Source organism: Carcharhinus amblyrhynchos, unplaced genomic scaffold, assembly GCF_965287045.1.
Source record: "Carcharhinus amblyrhynchos unplaced genomic scaffold, sCarAmb.v2.hapA scaffold_85, whole genome shotgun sequence".
Lineage (NCBI taxonomy): Eukaryota > Metazoa > Chordata > Chondrichthyes > Carcharhiniformes > Carcharhinidae > Carcharhinus > Carcharhinus amblyrhynchos.
The window spans coordinates 280165-304729 of NW_027649825.1; the positions used below are offsets into that span (position 1 = coordinate 280165).

At 45.2% G+C, this 24565-nt stretch overlaps 1 protein-coding gene across 1 annotated transcript in view; it reads left to right on the forward strand.

Annotated features, from left to right (window-relative positions):
* The first annotated feature begins 4207 nt into the window (after nt 1-4207).
* Nucleotides 4208-24565, forward strand: part of thbs3a (thrombospondin 3a) — a 43832-nt gene continuing 23474 nt past the window's right edge. The window contains exons 1-10 of the mRNA XM_080182730.1: nt 4208-4416; nt 8842-9048; nt 9264-9520; nt 11400-11502; nt 12304-12327; nt 15452-15534; nt 15850-15901; nt 17522-17670; nt 19622-19762; nt 22938-23015. Coding sequence (XP_080038856.1) covers nt 4338-4416; nt 8842-9048; nt 9264-9520; nt 11400-11502; nt 12304-12327; nt 15452-15534; nt 15850-15901; nt 17522-17670; nt 19622-19762; nt 22938-23015 — 1173 coding nt within the window. The 5' untranslated portion in view covers nt 4208-4337. The remainder of the gene's footprint in view (nt 4417-8841; nt 9049-9263; nt 9521-11399; nt 11503-12303; nt 12328-15451; nt 15535-15849; nt 15902-17521; nt 17671-19621; nt 19763-22937; nt 23016-24565) is intronic.

Below are 24565 nucleotides of genomic sequence, written 5' to 3' on the forward strand. Positions count from 1 at the left end.
GTGGCGAAAAACTGCAGCATGCGATGGTGCAGAGGGACCTCGGGGTCCTTGTGCATGAGTCGCAAAAACCCAGCCTACAGGTGCAGCTGGTGGTCAGGAAGGCAAATGGGATGCTGGCCTTCACAGCGAGGGGGATTGAATATAAAAGTAGGGAGGTCTTGCTGCAGCTGTATGGGGCACTGGTGAGGCTGCAGCTGGAGTACTGTGTGCAGTTTTGGTCGCCGCACTTACGCAAGGATATTTTGGCCTTGGAGGGAGTGCAGAGGAGGTTTACTAGGCTGATACCGGAGTTGAGGGGGTTCAACTATGAGGAGAAGCTGAATAAACTAGGCTTGTACTCGTTAGAGTTTAGAAGAATGAGGGGAGATCTCATTGAGACGTATAAGATGATGAATGGGTTGGATAGGATAGAGGTGGAGAGGCTCTTCCCGCTCAGAAAGGACAGTAGGACTAGAGGGCACAGCCTCAAGATAAAGGGGGGGTGGTTTAGAACAGAGTTGAGGAGGAACTTCTTCACTCTGGAATCTCTGGAATTCTCTGCCCGTTGAAGTGGTGGAGGCTGCCTCGCTCAATATTTTTAAGACACTGGTTGATGGGTTTTTGATAGGCAAGGGGATTAAGGGTTATGGGGAGAGGGCGGGAAACATAAGAAACATAAGAAATAGGAGCAGGAGTAGGCCATCTAGCCCTTCGAGCCTGCCCCGCCATTCAATAAGACCATGGCTGATCTGTCGCTGCTCAGTTCCACTTTCCCGCCCTCTCCCCATAACCCTTAATCCCCTCTCTTATCAAAAACCCATCAACCCGCGTCTTAAAAATATTTAGCGAGGCAGCCTCCACCACTTCAACGGGCAGAGAATTCCAGAGATTCACCACCCTTTGAGTGAAGAAGTTCCTCCTCAACTCCGTTCTAAACCGCCCCCCTTTTATCTTGAGGCTGTGCCCCCTAGTCCTACTGTCTTTTTTGAGCGGGAAGAGTCTCTCCACCTCTATCCTATCCATCCCATTCATCATCTTATACGTCTCAATGAGATCTCCCCTCATTCTTCTAAACTCTAACGAGTACAAGCCCAGTTTATTCAGCCTCTCCTCATAGCTCAACCCCCTCAACTCCGGTATCAGCCTAGTAAACCTCCTCTGCACTCCCTCCAAGGCCAAATGTGGAGCTGAGACACGACAGATCAGCCATGATCTTATTGAATGGCGGGGCAGGCTCGAGGGGCTAGATGGCCTACTCCTGCTCCTATTTCTTATGTTCTTATGTTCTAATCCCCCGACTTTAAGAGTCAATTTAGCACAGCCAATCAACATAGCCTGCGCATTTTTGGAGTGTGGGAGGAAACCGGAGCTGGGGAGAATGTGCAAACTCTACATAGACAGTGATCTGAGGCCAGAATTGAACCTGGGTCCCTAGTGCTGTGAGGCAACAGCGCAAACCACAATGTCACCTGATATGTTACTTTTGATGAGGTATTTTTTATATTTACAGAAAAACAAACTGATTGAGTTGGAGATGGGAAGTCAACAACATTATGTCATCAAGGAGATCCAGATAGAGTCTGAGAGCGTGATCAGGAATGTTAACTACAACCCTGAGCACAGCTACGAAGGGCGTATGGAGGGAGTGTGTGAATGACAGGCTTCAGTAACAAATAGGCACCAAGAATAAGTGAATCTTAAGTGTGACAGAGATAAAGGAGGTGAGGAGTGATACTGGCATACATGGTGAAAGGATATGATCATTGGATCCCAGAGTACACTGGCTGTTTTGTATCACACTGGATAGTTCAGGGTGTGCATGAGCAAACTGCTTTCAACACTTACTTCTGTCACACACTATTCGAAGTTGAAAGATTGTGTTGGACGTTTGGTGATGACCGATAGGACATGAATAATCTCACTGGTAAAATATATCACTCTGAACTCAAAAGAAACATGCATTTTGATAGAATAATTGGGAGCTCATTTGCTGTCCCTCTGCACCAAGTGGAAAAGTCCCTTCTCTCTCTCACTACAGAGACAGGAAGGGGGAATGGAAATTTCTGTTCTCTCTAGAATATTTTATCTTTTCTTTGCCATTGGATGATCATATTCTCCTGCTCTAAGACAGAGAATAGATTTCCTCTTGTACACCTAAAGCATGGGCAAAAAATTAGTAATAAAACACAAATAAACGCTGAGGCCAATTTTTGTTCTCACGGGTTTAAAAAGCTATCTGCCATCTGCTGTTTTCTCAGCAGTAGTTCAGTTTGTGATGGGGTGGGGGGGTGGGGGAGTGTCAATGTCAGTCAACATTCACCAAGTAACAGGCCAGCTCACAATCTGCTTCAATCCTGCAGAGGCCAGTAACAGAGCTTGCATATTTCCCTGTCCCAGACACAACACCACAAGGATGGGGATGGGCAAGGCCAGTAACTGCTGCTCACACACTGTTTCCTACCCAGTTCTCTCACCTTCTCTTTCAGAGGTGCTCACTGAACTTCACTTCCCCAGGTGGCAGATCCTCGCTGTCACCTTAACCAATAGAATCACAGAGTCATTCAGCGTATGACAGGGCCCTGCAGCCCATCGAGTCCTCACCCACATAACTACTAGTAAAGTCACACTAGTCTGGTTTTCCAGCATTTGTCCAATATCTTTGAATGTTACGAGATTTCAAGTGCTCGTCCAAATACTTTTCAATGGCTGTAATGTTTCCAGCTTCCACGACCTTCCCAGTGCATTCCAGATCCTCACCATCCTCTGAATGAAAAGGTTTTTGTCAAATCCCCTCTGATTCTCCTGCCCCTTACCCTAAAACTCTCCCTTATCATGACTGACCCCTCAACGCAGAGGAACAGCTGCTCCCTATTCATCCTGTCCACATATCTCATCATCTTATACACCTCAATCATAACCTTCCTCCCCCCCCAGCCTACTCTGCTCTAGAGAAAACAATCCAAGCCTATCCAGTCTCTCCTTATAGCTCCTTCCCAGACAATATCCTAGTGAATCTCCTCTGTACCCCTCCAGTGCAATCACATTTTTCCTCTACTGAGCTGACCAGAACAGCACACACTGCTCCAGCTGTGGTCTCACCAATGCTCTGTCGAACTCCAACATTACCTCCTCACTCTTATATTCCATGCCATGACTGATGAAAGCAAGTGTCCCATGTGCCTTCTTAACTTGTACATAAGAACATAAGAACATAAGAAATAGGAGCAGGAGTAGGCCATCTGGCCCTTCGAGCCTGCCCCGCCATTCAATAAGATCATGGCTGATCTGTCGTGGCTCAGTTCCACTTTCCCGCCCTCTCCCCATAACCCTTAATCCCCTCTCTTATCAAAAACCCATCAACCCGCTTCTTAAAAATATTTAGCGAGGCAGCCTCCACCACTTCAACGGGCAGAGAATTCCAGAGATTCACCACCCTTTGAGTGAAGAAGTTCCTCCTCAACTCCGTTCTGAACCGCCCCCCCTTTATCTTGAGGCTGTGCCCCCTAGTCCTACTGTCTTTTTTGAGCGGGAAGAGTCTTTCCACCTCTATCCTATCCATCCCATTCATCATCTTATGTGGCACAGTGATTAGCACTGCTACCTCACAATGCCAGGGACCCAGCTTCGAATCCCGGCTCGGGTCACTGTCTGTGCAGAGTTTGCATGTTCTCCCTGTGTCTGCGTGGGTTTCCTCTGGGTGCTCCAGTTTCCTGCCATGACATGCTGGTTAGGGTGTATTGGCCGTGCTAAATTCTCCGTCAGTGTACCCGACAGTCACCGGAGTGTGGCAGCTAGGGGATTTTCACAGTCACTTCATTGCAGTGTTAATGTAAGCCTACTTGTGATACTAATAAAAAAACTTGCACAGAAGCGAAGGTAAACTATATAGACCCCAAGTACTGATACAAAGGACTGAGGTAATACATGTAATAATTGTGCATTGTTAATCAGTACTTGTCCTGGGGAAACTCTTTATCAATCATCACTAGAAAGACTGATGGTTTAGAACGAGATCATACTGTTTGGGATTTGGGTCTCGATGTGGGACTTATCTAACTGGGATGCGGCTTTAAATGGAGAGTTAACACTCAGGGGTAGAGGTTTAAACCGGGAGTTGATGAGGTTCGGGTTCACTCCAGGAGCTGGGGTTTCCAGTTCACTCTGTCCTGAGGGGCTGGTCCCTGGTGAAGGGAGGTTGAGGCTCTGGCTGACGCCGGCTGATTGACAGTCAGTCAGTTCAGACAGACAGACAGAGCCCGGGCTGGGTTACACCGAGACTGACCCAGCGCCGGCTCCACTCTCAAAGCGGCCACACTCCTAGTCTAAGGCGGTGCTGCTCCCCCCCCCAATTCCCGGTCATGGCTCTGGGCCACGGGCTGCTCACCCTCCTGTTTCTGGCTCTTTGCAGAATCGGTGAAGCACGCCAGGAAATGCAAGGTAAGAAATTGTGAACTGTAGTTCTCTGGAAAAGTTTCCTACGGGTGGTAAATGTATTTCCCAGTATCTTGACTTGTGAAATTATGTCCGTTACTTCATGTGAAGTTAAACTATTCCAGGCATCTGGGACTGAGCAGAGGGTAATACTGCAGTGGCAGGATAAGTTAAACAAAGTTAGCAAAAGAAAAAGGAATAAAAATGAAATGGAGGAATTGGCTGAGTAACTTCCAGTAAGACCAGAGAAGTCTCCAGAGGCTGTCCTTGTAAACCCTCCCTTCTCCATTTCACAGGACAGCCTAGAACCAGGACCTACAATGATGCTTGGTTTCCAAGAGTTAATTTACAAAGAATCACACAGACTGAATTTGTATTCCTGCGATTTGAAAGGGTAATTTGATCAAACCTTTCGAGATAGCAGTCTGTATTTAGCGTTTATTAACAGGGAGTTTGAGTTTAAGAGCCGTGGGATTATGCTGCAACAATACCGGACCTTGGTGAGACCACATTTGGAATATTATGTTCGGTTCTGGTCACCTCACTATAAGAAGGATGTGGAAGCATTGGAGAGAGTGCAGAGGAGATTTACCAGGATGCTATCTGGTTTGGAGGGTGGGTCTTATGAGGAAATGTTGAGGGAGCTGGGGCTTTTCTCTTTGGAGCGGAGGAGGCTGAGAGGTGACTTAATAGAGGTTTATAAGATGATGAGGGGGATTGATAGAGTGGACGTGCAGAGACTATTTCCTCGGGTGGATGTAGCTGTTACTAGGGGACATAACCATAAGGTTCAAGGTGGGAGATATAGGAGGGATGTCCGAGGTAGATTCTTTACTCAGAGAGTGGTTGGGGTGTGGAACAGACTGCCTGCTGTGATAGTGGAATTGGACGCTTTAGGAACTTTCAAGCGGTTATTGGATAGGCACGTGGAGCACTCCAGAATGATAGGAATGGGATAGCTTGATCTTGGGTTCACACATAGCTCGGCACAACATTGAGGGCTGAAGGGCCTGTACTGTGCTGTAATGTTCTATGTATTTGTATAAATACCTTTACCATAAAGGTATCCCAAGGTGCTGCTTTGATTTGATTTATTATTGTTATATGTATGAAAGGAAATAGGTAGAAAAGATGGAGCAAAACTATTCCCATAACAGAGTCCCAGCAGTACAGAAGGAGGCCATTCGGCTCATTGAGTCTGTACCGACCATAATCCCAGCCAGACCCTATTCCTGTAACGCCACACATTTACCCTGCTAATCCCCTTGACATTTGGGTCAATTTAGCATGGCCAGTCCACCTAACCTGCACATCTTTGGAGTGTGTGAGGGGGAAACCGGAGCACCTGGAGGAAACTCACGTAGAAACGGGGAGGACATGTAAACTCCAAACAGACAGTGACCCAAGGCTGGGAATTGAACCTGAGACTCTGACGCTGTGAGGCAGCAGTGCTACCATCGTGCCGCCCATCAATTGGATAATCTGGGATGTGAGTGGGGGGAAAGACTGTAAAAAGTCAAAGCCAGATCTTTCAAGAAGATAATTAGGAAGTAATTGTACACCCAGGATGGTGGTGGTTTGCAGCTCATTTATGAACATAAGGAGCAGGAAAGGCCATTCAGCCCCTTGAGCCTGTTCTGCCATTTAATACTGTCATGGCTGAAGCAAACTCCACTTTTCTGCCATTCTTCAAAACCCTTTATCTCGTACTAATTAAAGATCTGTCTATCTCCCCAAATTTACTCTGTCCCAGCATACGCTGCACCCCAGGAAAGTGAATTCCACGCAGTCACCACCCTTTGAGAGAACTAGTTTCTCCTCATCTCTATTTTAAATCTGCTACCCCCTGCTATCCGAAAACTGGGACTTTCGTTCTAGATTGCCCCACAAGAAGGGACATCCTCTCCACTCCGGGTGGTGCGGTGGTTAGTACTGCTGCCTCACAGCACCAGGGACCCAGGTTCAATTCCTGGCTTAGGTCACTGTCTGTGTGGAGTCTGCACGTTCTCCCTGTGTCTGTGTGGGTTTGCTCCGGGTGCTCTGGTTTCCTCCCACAGTCTGAAAGACGTGCGGATTAGGTGTATTGGCCGTGCTAAATTCTCCCTCAGTGTACCCGAACAGGCGCTGGAGTGTGGCGACTGGAATTTCACAGTAACTTCATTCCAGTGTTAATGTAAGCCTACTTGTGACGATAATAAATAAACTAAACATCTGCTTTATCAATCCCCTTTATTATCTGTACAGAGTCATACGGTGCAGAAAAGGCCTATTGAGTCTGAACTGACAATAAAAGGCGCACTAATACCATTTCCACTTGTCCCATATCCTGACTGTTCAGATATTTCAAGTGCTCATCCAGATACCTTTTTAAAGGTTGTAACGTTTCCAGCCTCCACAACCTCCCAGGCAGCACATTCCAGATTCTCACCACTCTCTGAGTGAAAAAGTTTTTTCAAATCCCCTCTGAATCTACCCCGACGCTAAAACTCTGCCCCCTCAACCAAGGGGAACAGCTGCTTTCCACACTCCCTATCCATACCCCTCATAATCTTAAACACCTCAATAATTTCCCCCCTTAGCCTTCTCTGCTCTAAAGAAAACATTCCAAGCCTATCCAGTCTCTCCTTATAGTTCAAACGCTCCATCCCAGGCAACATCCTGGTGAATCTCCTCTGTATCCCATCAAGTGCAATCACATCCTTCCTATAGTGAGGTGGCAGGAACCACACACACTACTCCAGCTATGGCCTAACCAATGCTACGTACAACTCCAACATAACTTCCCTGCTCTTATACGACTGATAAAAGCAAGTGTCCCATATGCCGCCTTAACTCTCCTATTCACCTGCTCTGCCACCTTCAGGGATCTGTGAATAATTACCCCAAGATCCCTCTATTCCACAAAGCTACCTAGTGCCCTGCCACTCATTAAATACTCCCTCAACAACATCAACTGAACTTCCCTTTTCCATATATTAGATCTTGAAAAGTGCAACCACGTTAACAGTCAGAGTCATAGAATCTGTAAAGGGCAGAAGGAGGCCATTCGGCCCATTCAGCCTGCACTGACAGTGTCCTCTGACACTTTTCCCCCAACAATACACGCCTCTTTAACATGTGCTTAACCCTCTCTCCACTCACATCGTCAGTACTTTTAAGACTTGATTATCTGTAAAGACTCACATTCCAATCATTACCTTGTAAATTGAGTTTGCATCTATATATGCCCTGTTTGCGAACACAACTCTTCACTCACCTGAAGGAGGAGTGACACTCCGAAAGCTTGTGCTACATATTGGATTTTAACCTGGTGTTGTGAGACTTATTACTGTGCTTACCCCAGTCCAACGCCGGCAACTCCACATCATGACTTCCCCCATGGCCAGAGAGGAATTAAAAGTTTGCGTCAGAGCCCCTGTAATTTCCTGCCTTGTCTCCCACAGCAGTCTGGGATGCAGTCCATCCGGTTGATGGCAACTGATGCTAAATTTTAAATTAAAATTAAATTTTAAATCTGTAACTGATAGATTTAGATTATTTGAAGGTGCTATTGAATTTGGGCCCGTTGCAGTCAGTCATGAACTCATTAAATGGCAGAACAGATCAAAAGGGTAAAATGACCTCGTCCTGCTCCTAGGAGCCTAATTCATAATCCAAAGACCCAAGATTCTGCAACCCCATACCTGAACCCCTGGCCTAATCATGGCCTACCTTTCACGTTGATTTTTAAAGTTCTTTCACAGGGATGTGGGCTAGACCCAGCATTTATTGCCCATCCTTAATTCCCTTGAGAAAGTGGTGGTGAGCCGCCGCCTTGAACCGCTGCAGTCAATGAGGAGTCGTTACATCCACAGTGTTGTCGAGAAGGGGCTTCCAGGATTTTGACCCAGTGACAATGAAGGAACAGCAATATATTCCCAAATCAGGATGATGTGTGACTTGGAAGGGAACTTGCAGGTGGTGATGTTCCCATGGGCCTGCTGCCCTTGTCCTTCCAGATGGTTTGAAAGATGCTGTCGAAGGAGCCTTGCTGAGTTGCTGGAGTGCATCTTGTAGATGGCACATTCTGAATTGGTGGTGGACAGAGTGAATGTTGAAGCTGGGCCAGATGGAGTGCCAATCAAGCCGATATAGTCACATAAGCAAATTCAGCAAGGTGTGTGCACGTCCACTTTCTGTATTTGTTGGAGTACCAATGTTAGACTTAGTTCTTGTGCATCACTTTTTGATTACTAACCTCAGTTGTTTTCCCCTGTAGAGCTGGAGTCAGGCATTGGGGGGGTAGTTATGTGAAACAATATTCTCCTCAATCAGTAGCTGTCCTTTAATTGCCATTGATCCTGTGTGCATTGCCATAATTTTCTGTTCCGATTTCCAATAAGTGGTTGTCTTTCTGTTTTTGACGGTTCCTTCTCTTTCTGTCCCTGGCAGTGATTGATTTTGGATCGGTGCAGAATGTGAAACAAGAGGCTACGATAGTGGAGAAACTGGCCACAGAAACTCGGACAGTGAATGAGCTCTTTGTCGTGTCAGTGTTCAGGCTGCCGCCCAGACAGGGTGGCATTCTGCTGGGTTTCTATGCAAAACAAGACAACATGAGATACCTGGAGGTTACTGTGATGGGAAAGGTCAACAGAGGTAGGCAATGGACACCGTGGAAGCTACGAGCAGTGTGCTGGAAGTTATCAGTGTAAAAGGGGTTAGTATCATATTAGGGAGCGGAGAGAGGGTGAGGAAGGGGAGGAGGGATATGGGAGGAATGGGATGCTGAGGGGGGGGTGGAGATGAAAGGGGAGTAATAGGGAAAAGAGAAAGAGTAGCTGATTAAGTTTTTGGTTGTCTCTTTTACACAGTCCTTGTCCGTTACTTGAGAGAAGATGGGAAAACCCAGTCCGTGAACTTACAGAATGCAAACCTGTCAGACGGGAAGCCTCACTCCATCATCCTGAGGGTCAGTGGGTTTCAACGTGACCTGATCACCATAGAGCTGTACATTGACTGCAGACTGATGGATTCCAGTGTGGGGCTCCCAGCCATGGCCACCATCCCCCCAGGGCACGCAGAGATGGTCAATGTGCGAACTGGTCACAGGGCATACGCACGGATGCAGGTGAGCTCAGGCCATGGGACAAATTGGATTAGGTTCGACATTATTGAGTTAGCGTCTGGATCTTCTCCTTTGCAGCATTCTGTTGGGATCCAATTTGACATTTCCCATCCCTGAGAACAAACACATTGTCAAACACACGATGCTGTAGCAACTGTCAACATACAGCACATGGACTGCAACAATTCAAGAAGGCAGCTTACCACGACCACCTCAATGGAATGGGCAATAAACGCTGGCCAGCCAGCGATACCCACGTCCCATGAATGAATGAATTAAAAAACCTCAGAGGGAGAGTGAGGTAGGTGGAAGCTGGCTGGTAGGGGTGAAGGAAGTTGGATGAACAAATTAGTGGAACGATTGAACACAAGGGAGAGGCGATTGGATATCAAAGATGCCTTTACCTGCTTAGTTTTTGGATAACTAGTGTGAACCCTGAGAAACTCACTGGTTTAACCACAGAATGATAGATTTCCCTTTAGTGCAGAAAGTGGTAATCCAGCCCATCGAGTCTGCACCGACTCTCTAAAAGAGCATCCCACCCAGGACCAGTCTCACCCGCATCCCGCCCCCCCGCCCCCGCCCATCTATTCCCATGATCCTGCAAACTTACCATGGCCAATCCACTTAATCTGCACCTCTTTGGAGTGTGGGAATAAACCAGAGCACCCAATGGCACTTTCACAGGATTGGGTGCAAAGTATTTTCGGAGCTAGAACGTCATCAGTTGGACACTGAGGAAGATTTGGATAAACTCTTAAAATTTATGGTCTAAATTTATCAGAAACCTGATCTATTAAATGCATAGAGTCTTTCTCAGCATTTAACATACATAGGATGGACACTTATTCCACAGGAAAATATAACATGGAACTTAACAAGTTATACACAAGATTGCAGAAATTCTATTTGAAGATCCCTAATTCAGTGGGTACTTTCAAATGGTTTGATTTATTATTGTCACATGTATTAACATAGTGGAAAGTATTGTTTCTTATGTGCTACACAGATAAAGTGTACTGTTCATAGAGAAGGAAAGGAGATAGTGCAGAATGTTGTGTTACAGTCATAGCCAGGGCATAGAGAAAAATAAAGCATTGTTAGCAAGTTTAAAAGAGAATGAATTTTTAGAAGCCTAGATCGATATAAAAGATAGAATTAGAAGGTATGCTGGGCACAGCTTGCAAGACTGGCGCCATCTTGGAAAAAATGATTAGACTGTGAGGAAATGGGAGGGCTAAAGAACATTTGTGAGTGTCCTTCAAGACACTGCTATGCCAAGTATAGAGGACGTTAGCTGAGATGGACGGGACATGTCATCAAAATGCCCATCTCTAGACTGCCTGGACAGGTGTTCTACTCAGAGCCACGCCATCTTCACATATGAGCCAAGTGAAACATTTCCAAGACCATCCCAAAGCTTCCACAAAGGTCTGATCTGTTAACATCAACTCACTCAACTGTGACCAAAATAGCGATTCCTCGTCACAATGATGTCAAAACCTTCTAATCAAGCAGTACAACAAGTGAGACAGAGACAGAGAGAGGGAGGGAGGGCAGCTGCTTGAGGTAATAATCCACCAGCACACAACCAACATCCTCACTGTGGTTCAGCCTGCAAGGCTAACATGGGTTTCGTTAACCATCTGTGAACCCACAGCCACCGACTGACAACTCACTTTCAGGATGAATCATCTTCTGAGGGATAGAAACATGCTCATCTCAGGATCTTACAGCCCATCATGCATTGCTGTTACTTTCAGCAACCTATTCCGTTGTCCATGATTTAGCAGTTTGCATGATTGTTTTGTGGAGGTTGACTTAAAGGTTTATTTTATTCATTCCATGAAAATGAAATGATCGAACCTCATGCTGTATGCAGGGCTCATTGGAAGAGTTGAAGCTGTTCCTTGGAGGGACAGTGACCCGAGTTGGTGCATTGCAGGAGTGTCCATTTCAGGGTGATGATGCTCTAAGGAACACAGGTATGATTTAAATAAACCAACTCACAACAAGCTACTCTTAATGACTGCAAACATGGGCAGGGGATTGCTGCAAGAGGCTGTGACGTTCCAAGGAGACACAATATCTGTTGGGTGTTTATCTATCATTTAACCTCCCTTAGGAATTCCCAAATCACCTTTTCTCTCCAAAGGTGAATGGCCATTGCTGACTCCGTTTTTAGAATAATAGAATCCCCACAGTGCTCAAGAGGCCATTTGGCCCATCGAGTCTGTACCAACTCTCCGAAAGAGCATCTTACCAAGGGCCTCTTTCCCCCATATGGCCAATTATCATGGCTAATCCACCTAACCTGCACAATTTAGGAGTGTGGGAGGAAACCGGAGCATCTGGAGGAAACCCATTCAGATACGGGGACAACGTGCAAACTCCACACAGACAGTGACCCAAGGCCGGAATTGAACCTGGGTCCCTGGAGCTGAGTGGTAACCACTATGCCACTGTCCTCTGTCCTCTGTCTAATGCTTATCTCTGGTGTCCAGTTCCTGTGCCATGACTGTCTCCACTATCAACCTACTGTGCTCAGTGTCTGTGTCCTGAGTTCAGATTCCAATATTTGCTTCCAATCCTTGTGTCTATGTTTGACTCCAATGGTCAGTTCCCATGTCCAGGGTTCAATGTCTGGTGTTCAGGGTTCATTGTCTGTTTCCAATGTTTCCCTCCAGTTCCCTGTGTTGTGTGCAGCTCAGATGATCTTCTTCATTCCAAATGCTTAACTTGAGTTCATTGATATCTCTGTAATGATTTGTTTTGTCTTTTTGCAGTGAATGGTGCAAATTCAGTTCTGGGTAAGTTCTTTTTCCAATGCCTGCTTACTATGTTGCTGGCTCCGTGGATTATATGGGGTGCTGGGATAATTTTTACTAAAATTGTTAGCCCAGATTTTGTTTTCAAATGAATGTTTGTGTTTCCGATAAATGTGAAATCTGATTTGGTACTGAGTCTGACAGAGCAGGAGATCGTGTGTCCATTTTGAACTTTCATTAAGGCACAGTAAGAAGTCTCACAACACCAGGTAAAAGTCCATCAAGTTTCCCTGAGGCCAGCAGCAGGACAACTTCAAGTGACTTCAGTATCCTTGCATTGGGGAAGGGAAACAAATCTAGGGTTCCTGATCACTGTCCAGTGATCCCTGGGTTAGAGAGTGGGGAAATCAGCCAGGGTTCCTGCTCCTGATCACTGTCCAGTGATCCCTGGGTTAGAGAGAGAGAGAGAGAGGGGAAATCAGCCAGGGTTCCTGCTCCTGATCACTGTCCAGTGATCCCTGGGTTAGAGAGAGAGAGGGGAAATCAGCCAGGGTTCCTGCTCCTGATCACTGTCCAGTGACAACTGCATGTGTGACCATTGGGTGCATTATGATTTTTTTCTTACTGGTGTTTTGCCTTAACTTCAATAAATTAAGGTGGTAGTTGTTGCACTGGTTTTCATTTCATTGGGAAATCCTCCAATGACTAAACCAAATAAAAGCTGGTTGTGGTTGTTAGAGGGCAGTCCTTTGAGCAGCAGAACGTTGCTGCAGGAACTGCTGCAGTGTGGGGTGTCCAAGTCCAACCATCTGCAACAGTTTCATCAAACACTTGCCCTCTGTAAAGTGAGGAGGAGGCTGTTTACAGCATTCAGTTCTGTTCACTACACTGCTGATAATGAGGTAGCCTGTGCCGGTCTGCACTACACCCAGAACAACATTCAGACTTGGGCTGACAAGTAGCTGGTAACATTTCTGTCACCTAGATGCTGGTTAATGACCATTACCAACCCCAGCTACCCCGACCAGCGACCTTCCAACAGAACTACCACCAGGTTAAGCAGAAACAGGACTGCGTTCATCAACAGGAGCAGGATGAAGGCTGGACATTCTGCAATGAGTGGATCACCTCCTGACCACTCAGTGACCTTGTTACCATCAGCAAGGCTCAAGTCAGCAGTGTGATGGAAGATTTGTCACTTTCCTGAATCACGACAGCTCACAACCATCTAGAAACCACAGAGTTTTTACAGCACGGGAAGAGGCTCATTGTGTCTGCATCTGTTTTCCAAATGAGCAATTCACCCATTGCCACGGTCCTGACCTCACCGTAATCGTGCATATTCATTATTTTCAGTTCACCGTTTAATTCCCTTTTGAATCCTCGATTATACCTGTCTTCACCACACTCTTGGGTCATGTATTCCAGCCTAGATCCATTCTTACTCCATTGAAGTTGGCTTTGACCTAATTAGTTATTCTACCTTTCGATTCCTCTTTGTCCTTTCCTTGACCAGACTAAAGCTTATGAAACAATGATAGCTCACTGTTAAATATTCTCTCATAAATATTGGACCATTCCCCAGGAACCTCCTCTTTAGTTGGACTGGAAACATACTGCCAGAGAAAATTCTCATGAACATCACTCGAGGAATTCTTGCTTCTCTTTGCCTTTTTAGTTTCCAACTATCTCAGCCTGTATTTGATCATTAAAATCGCCCATTATAATTACAAAAACAATTTGCTAGGTTGCCTTTGGCATTAAGTACCCACCTCCTCTAGCTCCTCTTTGCAAACAATCCAACCTATCTGTCTGTGGACTCAGTGTCCACCCCTATCCTACAACACACTGGCAATATAACCTATATGACTGTACAGAAATGTTGACAGTGCCTCCCTACCCTGCAATCTGTCCCACTGAGAAAGACGAGGCAATACTCTGAGAATGAAAAAACTGTCGTCATAACTTGGACATATATCAACCATTTCTTCATTGTTGCTGGATCAAACTCCTGGAATTTTCTCCCAAACGCTGTGTAAAAGCACCTTCACCACACAGACTGCTCTGATTTAAGAACTAGGCCCGAAGGGCAATAAGAATGAGGAATGAGTGCCGGCATTGCCAACAATCCCCACCATCCATGAATCAATATTCAAAAGGCCTGTACACCTCTTCTAATGTCTTGTCAACTGCTGCCTAACAATACTGGGCCATTGAGTGGCCTTTACCCTTCTGAATCCAAGAATGTTGCAGTGTATGGAGGGGAGGGTTTAAACTTTCAAAAGTGTGTGCAGAGTTGAATTTGGGGCAGTTAATTGTGCCAAGTGGATGGCTGCCTAATGGCAATGGGAATCCTGTTAGTGATTAATTCAAATCACAGAATCCCTACAGTGCCAAAGGAGGCCATTTGGCCCATTGAGTCTGCACCAACTCTGACAGCATACCTTACCCAGGCCCTCTCACCTGCCCTATCTCCATACACTTCCCATGGCTAATCCATTTAACTGACACATCTTGGGATACTAAGGGACAATTTACCATGGTGGCTCAGTGGTTAGCACTGCTGCCTCATAGCATCAGGGACCCAGGTTCAATTCCAGGTTTGGGTCACAGTCTGTGCGGAATTTGCATGTTGTGTCCGTGTCTGCGTGGGTTTCTTCTGGGTGTTGCAGTTTCCTCCCACAGTCCAAAAGATGTGCTGACTGGGTGCATTGGCCATGCTAAATTCTCCCTCAGTGTACCCGAAGAGGTGCCAGAGTGTGGCAACGAGGGGATTTTCACAGTAACTTCATTACAGTGTTAATGTAAGTCTACTTGTGACTAATAAATAAACTTTACAATCTATCTAACCTTCACATCAGTCACCCAAGGCTGGAATTGAACCCAGGTCCTTGGGGCTGTGAGGCAGTGATGCTAACCACTGTGCCACCATGCCATCCAAGATATGACAATGGTGCTGAATATGGAAAAGTAGGAAGGATCAATAAATGGGTGGTTAGAGCTATCCATCCATTCTAATGCTTATAGATTCCCAAACATGCCAGTCTTATGATTTAAGCTTACACGGAAGAAAAAGTCCTTTGTCTGTGGAACCACGCACCAGCAATGTATGGGGATGGAAAGGGAGAGAAAGATAATGCAACTTTCTGACTTCTTTATTTTTCAGGTGACCAGACAAAAGCCCTGATCAATCAGTTGGTTCTTTTCAATCAGGTCCTTCGTGACCTGAGAGAAGATATTCGTGAGCAGGTAAGCAACACTCCTGGTCAGGGGAATGAATATCCTGGGCAAGGAGTCTGCTGTCCTGAGCAGCACATCGGCGAGTTGCTGCTTTGAGCAGGGGACAAAGGGTGGGTGTCCTGAACTGGATGTCAGTGCTCTGAATAGCAGATCACGGGTCAATGTGCAGGGCAAGGGGGACTCAGTGAATGGGGGTCCAATTCCTTAGCCAGGACATCAAGTGGTCAAGGTCCTTGACAGCACAGCGTCCAGAGAAGGGGGATCAGGGTTCAGTTTCCCAGCAGTATTATTGTTTTTCATGTTGTTTCCTGGTTTTATAAATAGGTGAAGGAAATGTCACTGATAAGGAACACCATCCTGGAATGTCAAGTGTGTGGTAAGTATGGAACTTCTTAAAGTCTTAGAATCATAGAGGTTTACAGCATGGAAACAGGCTCTTCGGCCTAACTTGTCCATTCCACCCTTTTGTTTTTAAATCCCTAAGCTAGTCTTAATTGCCCGTATTTGGGCCATATTCTTCTATACCCATCTTACCTACGTAACTGTCTAAACGCTTCTCAGGAGACAAAATTGTACCCGCCTTTACTTTTACCTCTAGTTCCAGACACTCACCACTTTCTGTGTGAAAAAATTGCCCTTCTGGACACTTTTGTATCTCTGTCCTCTCAGCTTAAACGTATGCCCTCTCATTTTAGACTCCCCTACCTTTGGGAAACGATATTGACTATCTAGCTGATCTGTGCCCCTTATTATTTTATAGACCTCTATAAGATCACCCCTCAGCCTCCAGAGGAAAAAGTCCCAGTCTATCTAGCGCCTCCTTATAACGCAAACCATCAAGTTCCGGTAGCATCCTAGTAAATCTTTTTTGCATTTTTTTCTAGTTTAATATTATTCTTTCAATAATAGGGTGACCAGAACTGTACACAGTATTCCAAGTGTGGCCTTACCAATGTCTTGTACAACTTCAACAAGACGTCCCAACTCCCGTGTTCAGTGTTCTGACCAATGAAACCAAGCATGCTGAATGTCTTCTTCACCACTCTGTCCACCTGTGACCCCACTTTCAAAGAGCTATGAACCTGTGCCCCTAAATCTCTTTGTTCTGTAACTCACCTCAATGCCCTATCATTAACTGAGTAAGTCCTGCCCCGGTACAATCTACCAAAATGCATCACCTCGCATTTATCTAAATTAAACTTCGTCTGCCATTCGTCAGTCCACAGGTCCAATTGATCAAGATCCCAACTGCAATCTGAGATAACCTTCTTCACTGTACCCTATGCCACCAACCTTGGTGTCATCTGTAAACTTACTGACCATGTCTCCTATATTCTCATCCAAATCATTAATATCAATGACAAATAACAATGGACCCAGCACTGATCCCGAGGCACACCACTGGTCACAGACCTCCAGTTTACAAAACATCCCTCTACAATCACCCTCTAGCTTCCCATTACTAGGAACCTTCTCTTACTGGGAACCTTCATTGTCCTTTTGTGTCCAAATGTTGGCCCATGAGCCATTGTCACTTCTGGACAAAGTCTTGGAGCAAGATTCAGTAGGTGAAAGGTGTAAATCTGAACAGAATCAGTACAGAGGGAGTGAATGGAAAGGATTCTGATCCATTGGCAATTGGATATGGATTTGATGCACTTGTGTTCTTTACAAGGGAGTGAATGCAATGGGTTTGGTCCATTTGCTTTGTGTACAGTGGAGTTAATAGGTTGAATCCATTGGGATTCTGTACTTTGGGAGTGAATGGGAACAAGAATTGGGTTCATTGAGATTGTGTACAATGGGAGTGAACGAGAAAGGGTGTTTGATCCAATGGGATTACACAATGCGGATGAATGGAAAGGAGTTTGCTCCACTGAGACTCTGTACAATGAGAAGGGAAAGGGGTTTGATCCATTTGTATTTTGCGCAAGAAGAATAAGTAAAAAGGTCTTTGGTGTATTTTTCAACAAAACCACTTTCATTCCTTCCAAAGGGTTTCACGACCATCGCTCCAAGTGTGAGCCCAACCCTTGTTTTGAAGGTGTGGAATGTATGGAAACGTACGAATACCCAGGTTACCGTTGTGGATCATGTCCTGAGGGATTTACAGGAAACGGCACACACTGTACTGATATTGATGAGGTCTGATATTAATATCAAGTATTCATATAGCAATGACGTACAAATTGAGACTAAGTTACAGGCTGGAATTTAATCAATGTATTTGAAGGTTTACATCTAGTATAAAAGAAAGCTGGGAATGAGTTACAGATTGGAATCTAGTGAAGGGCTAAATGGCATATGTAGAGTAGAATAGTAATTGTATTTTTTTTCTTTATGCATTCCTGAGATATGAGTGACCGTGATAAGGCCAACATTTGGATCAGGATATTGAAGTCGATGATCAGCCATGATCAAAACGAATGGTGGAGCAGGCTCGAAGGGCCAAATGGCCTCCTCCTGCTTCTAGTTTCTATGAATGTACAGTTTTAAAGATCATAGAATCCTACAGTGCAGAAGGAGCTGTGCTGACTTCAGCCAGGCTAATGAGGTTGGCTTGTTGAGTATGAACTACCTGATGAATCCGAATTGATGGTTAAATTAGGGAGCCTCATGCTCTCTATTTAAAGCAGGTTATATTAGACTCCCAGCCTGCATTCAGCAGGGACAACTGGAGAGCTGGCTGTTTACAGATGTATGGTGTAAATAAAGTAACTTGGTGATGGAACTTCCACCTCTGTGGAGTTATTACAGAGGCTATTCAGCCCAACAAGTCTGTATCAACAACAATCACACCCAGACCCTATCCTCATAGCCCCATGCATTTACCCTAGCTAATCCCCCTAACACCAAGGGACAATTTAACATGGCCTAGCAACCTAACCTGCACATCTTTGGACTCCGGGAGGAAACCGGAGCAGCTGGAGGAAAGCTATGCAGACATAGAGAGAATGTGCAAACTCCACACAGACAGTGACCCAAGCCGAGAATTGAACTCAGGTTCCTGGCACTGTGAAGCAGCAGTGCTAACCACTGTGCCATCATGCCACTCAACTCCTCAAATAATGAAGATCCTGTGCCTGCATGTAGCAAAATCTGGATAATGTTCAGACTTGGCCTGATAAGCAACAAGTAACATACATGCCATACCATGACCATCTTGAGCTAGAGAGTCTTACCACCCTCTCCTGACATTCAGTAGCATTACCATCACCAAACCCCAACATTTTTACTGGACCAGTCACATACTATGGCTACAAGAATGAGTCATAAGCTGGGAATTCTGTGCTGACTAACTCATCTCCTGATTCCTCAAATCCTGTCCACGAGGCACCAGTCAGGAATGTGATGGCAAACTCTCCACTTGGCTGCAACAACACGGTGGCACAGTGGTTAGCACTGCTTCCTCACAGCCAGGGACCCAGGTTCAATTCCAGCCTCAGGTCACTGTCTGTGTGTTCTCCCCGTGTCTGCGTGGTGCTCTGGCTTCCTCCCACAGTCCAAAGATGTGCGGGTTAGGTTGACTGGTCATGCTAAATTGACCCTAATGTCAGGGGGATCAGCAGGATAAATGTGTGTGGTTACATGAATAGGGCCTGGGTGGGATTGTGGTCAGTACAGACTTGGCTGAATGGCCTCTTTCTGTACTGTAGAGATTCTAACACTCAAAGGTTGACACCATTCAGAACAAAGCCACCAGCTTGATTGGTAACCCACTCATAATTTTGTCGACCTCTGTCAGGTCTCCCCTCATCCTCCGTCTTTCCAGTGAAAACAATCCAAGTTTATTCAACTTCTCTTCATAGTCAATACCCTCAAGACCAGGCAACATCCTGGTAAACCTTCTCTGCACTCTCTCCAAAGCTTCCATGTCCTTCTGGTAGTGTGGTGACCAGAACTGCATGCAGTTTACTCAACTATCTGAAACTAATTTCAATTTGCAATAACTATGATGATACCTAAAACAGTTGCAGAAAATGATACTTGAAATAGGTTGTAATGTCTGTTAAAGTACAGAGTGAAGGTAGATAACGTTATATTCGGTGTTTGGCTTGGGTAATATTTTGGCTGTGACGATTTTTTTTTTCTTCAGTGCATCTTTGTCAATCCCTGTTTCCCTGGATCTAAATGTATAAATGCAGTGCCAGGATTCCGCTGTGAGAACTGTCCCTCAGGCTATCAAGGGACAATTGTGGCTGGTGTAGGAGTGGATTACGCAATGACCATGAAGCAGGTGAGGAACAGATGCAGAATGTCAGTGACCTCACGTGTCTGGAGAGAACTAAAGTATATTTTACAGTTGGAATCTAATGTAATCCTGGGCTATGTGGTCAGTAACTGAACATGCACTGACTTCTTCTCTCTAGTTCCAGGGCAAGGAGTGGGTAGTGTTTTGCATTTTTGTTGTGTAGTCTTGTTGGGAAAGAGTTGGCTTCATTGGCTTGGTCACTTTCCCATTTAAGCTGACTGGGTTCACCCAGAAATAATTAAATACCATTTTGTTAATTTGTATATTACATTTTCAACAAGGGATTATTTAACTGATTACTTTCTGGACAATTTGGTTCTGGCATCCTTCTATCTGTGATAAATGATGGACATGCAGCAACCAGAGAATCCCAATTGTGCAGCAGAAGGCCATTTGGCCCATCAAATCTGCACCAACTCTCCAAAAGAACATCTTTACCCAGGCCCAAATCCTGCCCCATTCCCATAATCCCACATATTTACCACGGCCAATCCACCTCAACCTGCACATCTTTGGACTGTAGGAGAAAACCCACGCAGACATGGGGAGAATGTACAAACTCCACACAGCCAGTCATCCAAAGTAGGAATTGAACCTGGGTCCCTGTCGCAGAGGGGCAGCAGTGCTAACCACTGTGCCAAACAAACAATCCATTTCATACAGAAACTGAAAAAGCTGGAAAATCTCAGGTCCGACAGTATCTGTGGACAGAGAACAGAGGTAATGTTTGGGGTCTTCATGTGGTGAACCTTCTGCTGGTGTCTGAAGAGGTCACTCCTTGACAGACAGGTCCTACCATAAATGTCACACATGAAGCCAATAGGTGACATTGTGTTTGGTGTTGATCTCCATTGTCAAGCCATTGTCGGCATTGGTCATCTTGACGGTAAAGTTTATTTATTAGTCACAAGTCAGGCTTACATTAACACTGCAACGAAGTTACTGTGAAATTCTCCGAGTCGCCACACTCTGGTGCCTGTTCGGGTCAATGCACCCTAACCAGCAACTATGGGAGGAAAGCGGAGCACCTGGAGGAAATCCACTTGGACACGGTGAGAACATGCAAACTCCACATAGACAGGGACCCAAGCTGGGAATCCAACCCGATTACCTGGTTTTGTGAGGCAGCAGTGCTAATCACTGTGCCACCGTCCGCCCAGCCCACAGGAGGTGTTGCCATTTTCCTCTTCCATAAGATACTGAGTCTTGGATGCAATGTTCAATGTCTCAGGCTTTTATGACACATCCTTGAAGCAGAGGTTTAGGCACAATGTTGGTCATCTTGCACCATTGAGGAGGTCCTTGGATCTGTGACTGTTTTCCATCCTGTAGATATGCCCAAGCCAATGAAGTCACGTCTGGATGAGTGCTGAAATACTTGGGAGCTCTGCCTTTGAAAGGACTTCCTCCCCCATGATTTTGGAAACTATTGAACTTCTTGTCCTGATAGCTGTAGATCATCCATGTTCCACAGCCATACAACAAGGCGCTGACAAAAAAACAGGCTTTAAGAACCATCATCTTTGTCCTAAGGCTCAATTTGATGTTATTCCATGCAAGCTTCATGAGTCGGCTAAAGGCGATAGTTGCTTCCCCTTACGTGTATCAAGTTCTGCAACTAGGAACAGACCTGTCACCATAAACCCAAGATGGCAGAGCTTGTTAACTACTTCCAGCCAGGGTGTTATTTTAAAGACAAGTAAATGACCCAAAGATTGGAGAAAGTTCAGAAAAAATTGAACAGAACAAATTATTTTCCCATTTAAAAAAATAAAGAGAGGAATCAAAAGGTGATGGACTGGAAATCAGATTAATTGGTTGGAAAAGGAGACCAAAGAGATATTTAAATATGAAGTGGATAAGTTAACAGTTAACTCTTTTCTGACAAGTAACATAGGGAGGTGTCAAAGGCTGTGATTTCAAAGATGCAACAAAGAGGAAAAAAGAAGATTTAAGGACAAACTATCAGTTGCATTTGGGTGTCTGCAATTTTCAGTGCCCTCCCATGAAGCTGAACACAGGCACCTGTACGCTCTGCTATGATTAAAGTTTAAAGTTTATTTATTAGTGTCACAAGGAAGGCTTACGTTAACACTGCAATGAAGTTATTGTGAAATTCCCCTAGTCGCCACACTCCGGCGTCTGTTCTGGTCAATGCAACTAATCAGTCTTTTGGAATGTGGGAGGAAACCGGAGCACTGGGAGGAAACCCATGCAGATACGGGGAGAATGTGCAGAGTCTGCACAGACAGTGACCCAAGTCGGGAATCGAATCCAGGTCCCTGGTGCTGCGAGGCAGCAGTGCTAACCCAGTGTGTCACTACAAGAATTCCGTTAAGGGTTCAAGCTCGGAGCTGTCTCCATGCTTGGTTGTGCACAGGGCTCTGTCCAAAAGTAGACTGACCCCACGGTACAGGTCATGTGCTCTCTTACATCACTGTGTCGATATTACTGGACTCAGTTCCAGCCTTAACCCTACGTGTGCCAGAGCCTTATTCCGCACCTCTTCACCTCCCTGAGTCTGTATTCAATACAATTCAAGTTATTCCAGTTTACCCCCTGTACTTACATTGTTAATACTACTTCATCTTCCCCCTTCATAGGTTCAGGTGGGCTGGAGGCTTCATAAACCATCCATATCTCATTCACACCATTGTTGGAGGAATGATGGTCTTTGTCATTGCAGATAAACTGTTGATTTTGAGGTTGTTCTTGTCAGTGTTTGGTATTGCCTTGTTAAGGGAACACTAGACTGACCATTAGGTGTGGGTCATGAGTTCTTTTATGTCAGTGTGTGGACAGTACTGTGCTCAGTTGCATATTAACTCTGTATGTGACAGATCCTTATACTAAACATTCCTGACATAGTCCGATCTTTCAAAGTGACAAACAAACTGAGGACAATAGCTGGCCTTGAACTTGTTCCTGTTGCCTAAACAAAGCAAGGCAGGTTTGTATTCAGCGTCCATTTGCGTTCTGTGAATATCCTAGGGAGGAATGGAACCATTTGAGCCTGACCTGTATCTGAGCCTGTCAGCACCTAAATAATCTGAAAAGTATATTTGCACATGAAATATTGACTTTGTTTTGTTGGTGACGAGGCTCAGAGCCTTGGGCTGCCATGTCATATTTTATGACGGACAATGTCTTGTACTTTCAGGTTTGCACGGACATTGATGAATGTAACGATGGGAATAATGGTGGCTGTGTAATAAACTCACTCTGCACAAATACAGTGGTGAGTAATCAGAATCCTGGTTCTACTGATTTTGTCTGAAAGGGCACACAGGTCACTCAATGAGTTACCGTCTGATCCCAGGGTCAGTCCCTGGCCACTGGTTTCACCTGCAGCAGCAGAAGGTTTCTATTACCTCTGGTTAAATGGGGGAAGCTGGTGACTGCTGTTGGACCCAACTCACTGCAGATCAGTTCCTGTCTGTCAGAGTCACTGCAATACTGGGGCTGAATGAAACTGCTTATTTACTACGTGAATATTGGACAGCATCATGTTCCACGCTAATACCACAGGATCCCTACAATGCAGAAGGTGGCTGTTCGGCCCATCAAGTCTACACCAACCCTCTGAAAGAACACGGTATCTAGGCCCACTCTCCTGTCCTATCCCTGTAATCCTGCTCATTTACTATGGCCAATCTATCTAACCAGCACATCTTTGGTTGTGGGAGGAAACCCATGCAGATACGGAGAGAACTGTGGGCAAATCCACACAGTCACCCAAGGTTAGAATTGAACCTGGATCTGTGACGCTGAGGCCACAGTGCTAATCACTATGTTACCCGTGTCACCCATATACCTCTGTGGTGAACAGTATTCAGACAGGTGTCATTTTTTTAAATTCATCTGTGGGACCTGGGCCAGTATTTATTGCCCATCCCTAGTTGCCCTTAAACTGGCTTGCTAGGCAGAGGGGCAATTGAGAGTCAACCACGTTGCTATGGCTGTGGTAAGGACGGCAGATTTCCATCCCTAAAGGACATTAGTGAACCAGATGGTTTTTCTGACAATTGATAACGGTTTCATGGTCATCAATAGATTCTTAATCCCAGGTTTTTTTTTTATTGAATTCAAATTCCACTATCTGCCGTGGTGGGATTCAAACCTGAGTTCCCCAGAATGTTAGCTGAGTTTCTGGATTAATAATCTGTCAGTAATACCACTAGGCCATCACCTCCCCCATGAGGAATGGTCTGTGAAACGATAATCCAATGAAAATCAGTGGATTCTATCCGTTTATAAAGCTCTGTTTAAAAACTGACTGTGACCTGTTGAGAATCCAGAGATCCTTTTTTTGTCACTGTGTTAACATTAACTCTGAAAGGGAACCCTAAGCATTTAATGATCGCCTGCTTTCTGTTATGGTTCAGGTTAGAAACTCCTGAAGCCCACCTGAATCATATGTTTTGCAATTTGAATTTGGCTAGGATGAGCATGAGATGCTTCACTTCAAGTGAGCCACTAGGGAGCTTTTATCAATCTAAGTTTATTTAAGAATATAGTTAACATGTACAGTAAGAAAATTGGCAGGAACAATTATCAATTGCAAGAAACGAACAATCATCATAATGTATAATCCTTAACAAAAATATCTACAATGTTCCAATCAAACCAATTCCATAGACAAAAGACCTTTTCACAAGTTTAACACATCACAGACTGATACTCACGTGATACTGGGAAGTTAGTTTAATTCTGCAGTCAAATGCCCTTGAGACTCCTGACAGTTTGAAGACATCTTCCGAAAACACCAGAGAGACGCTGGTCTAGCCC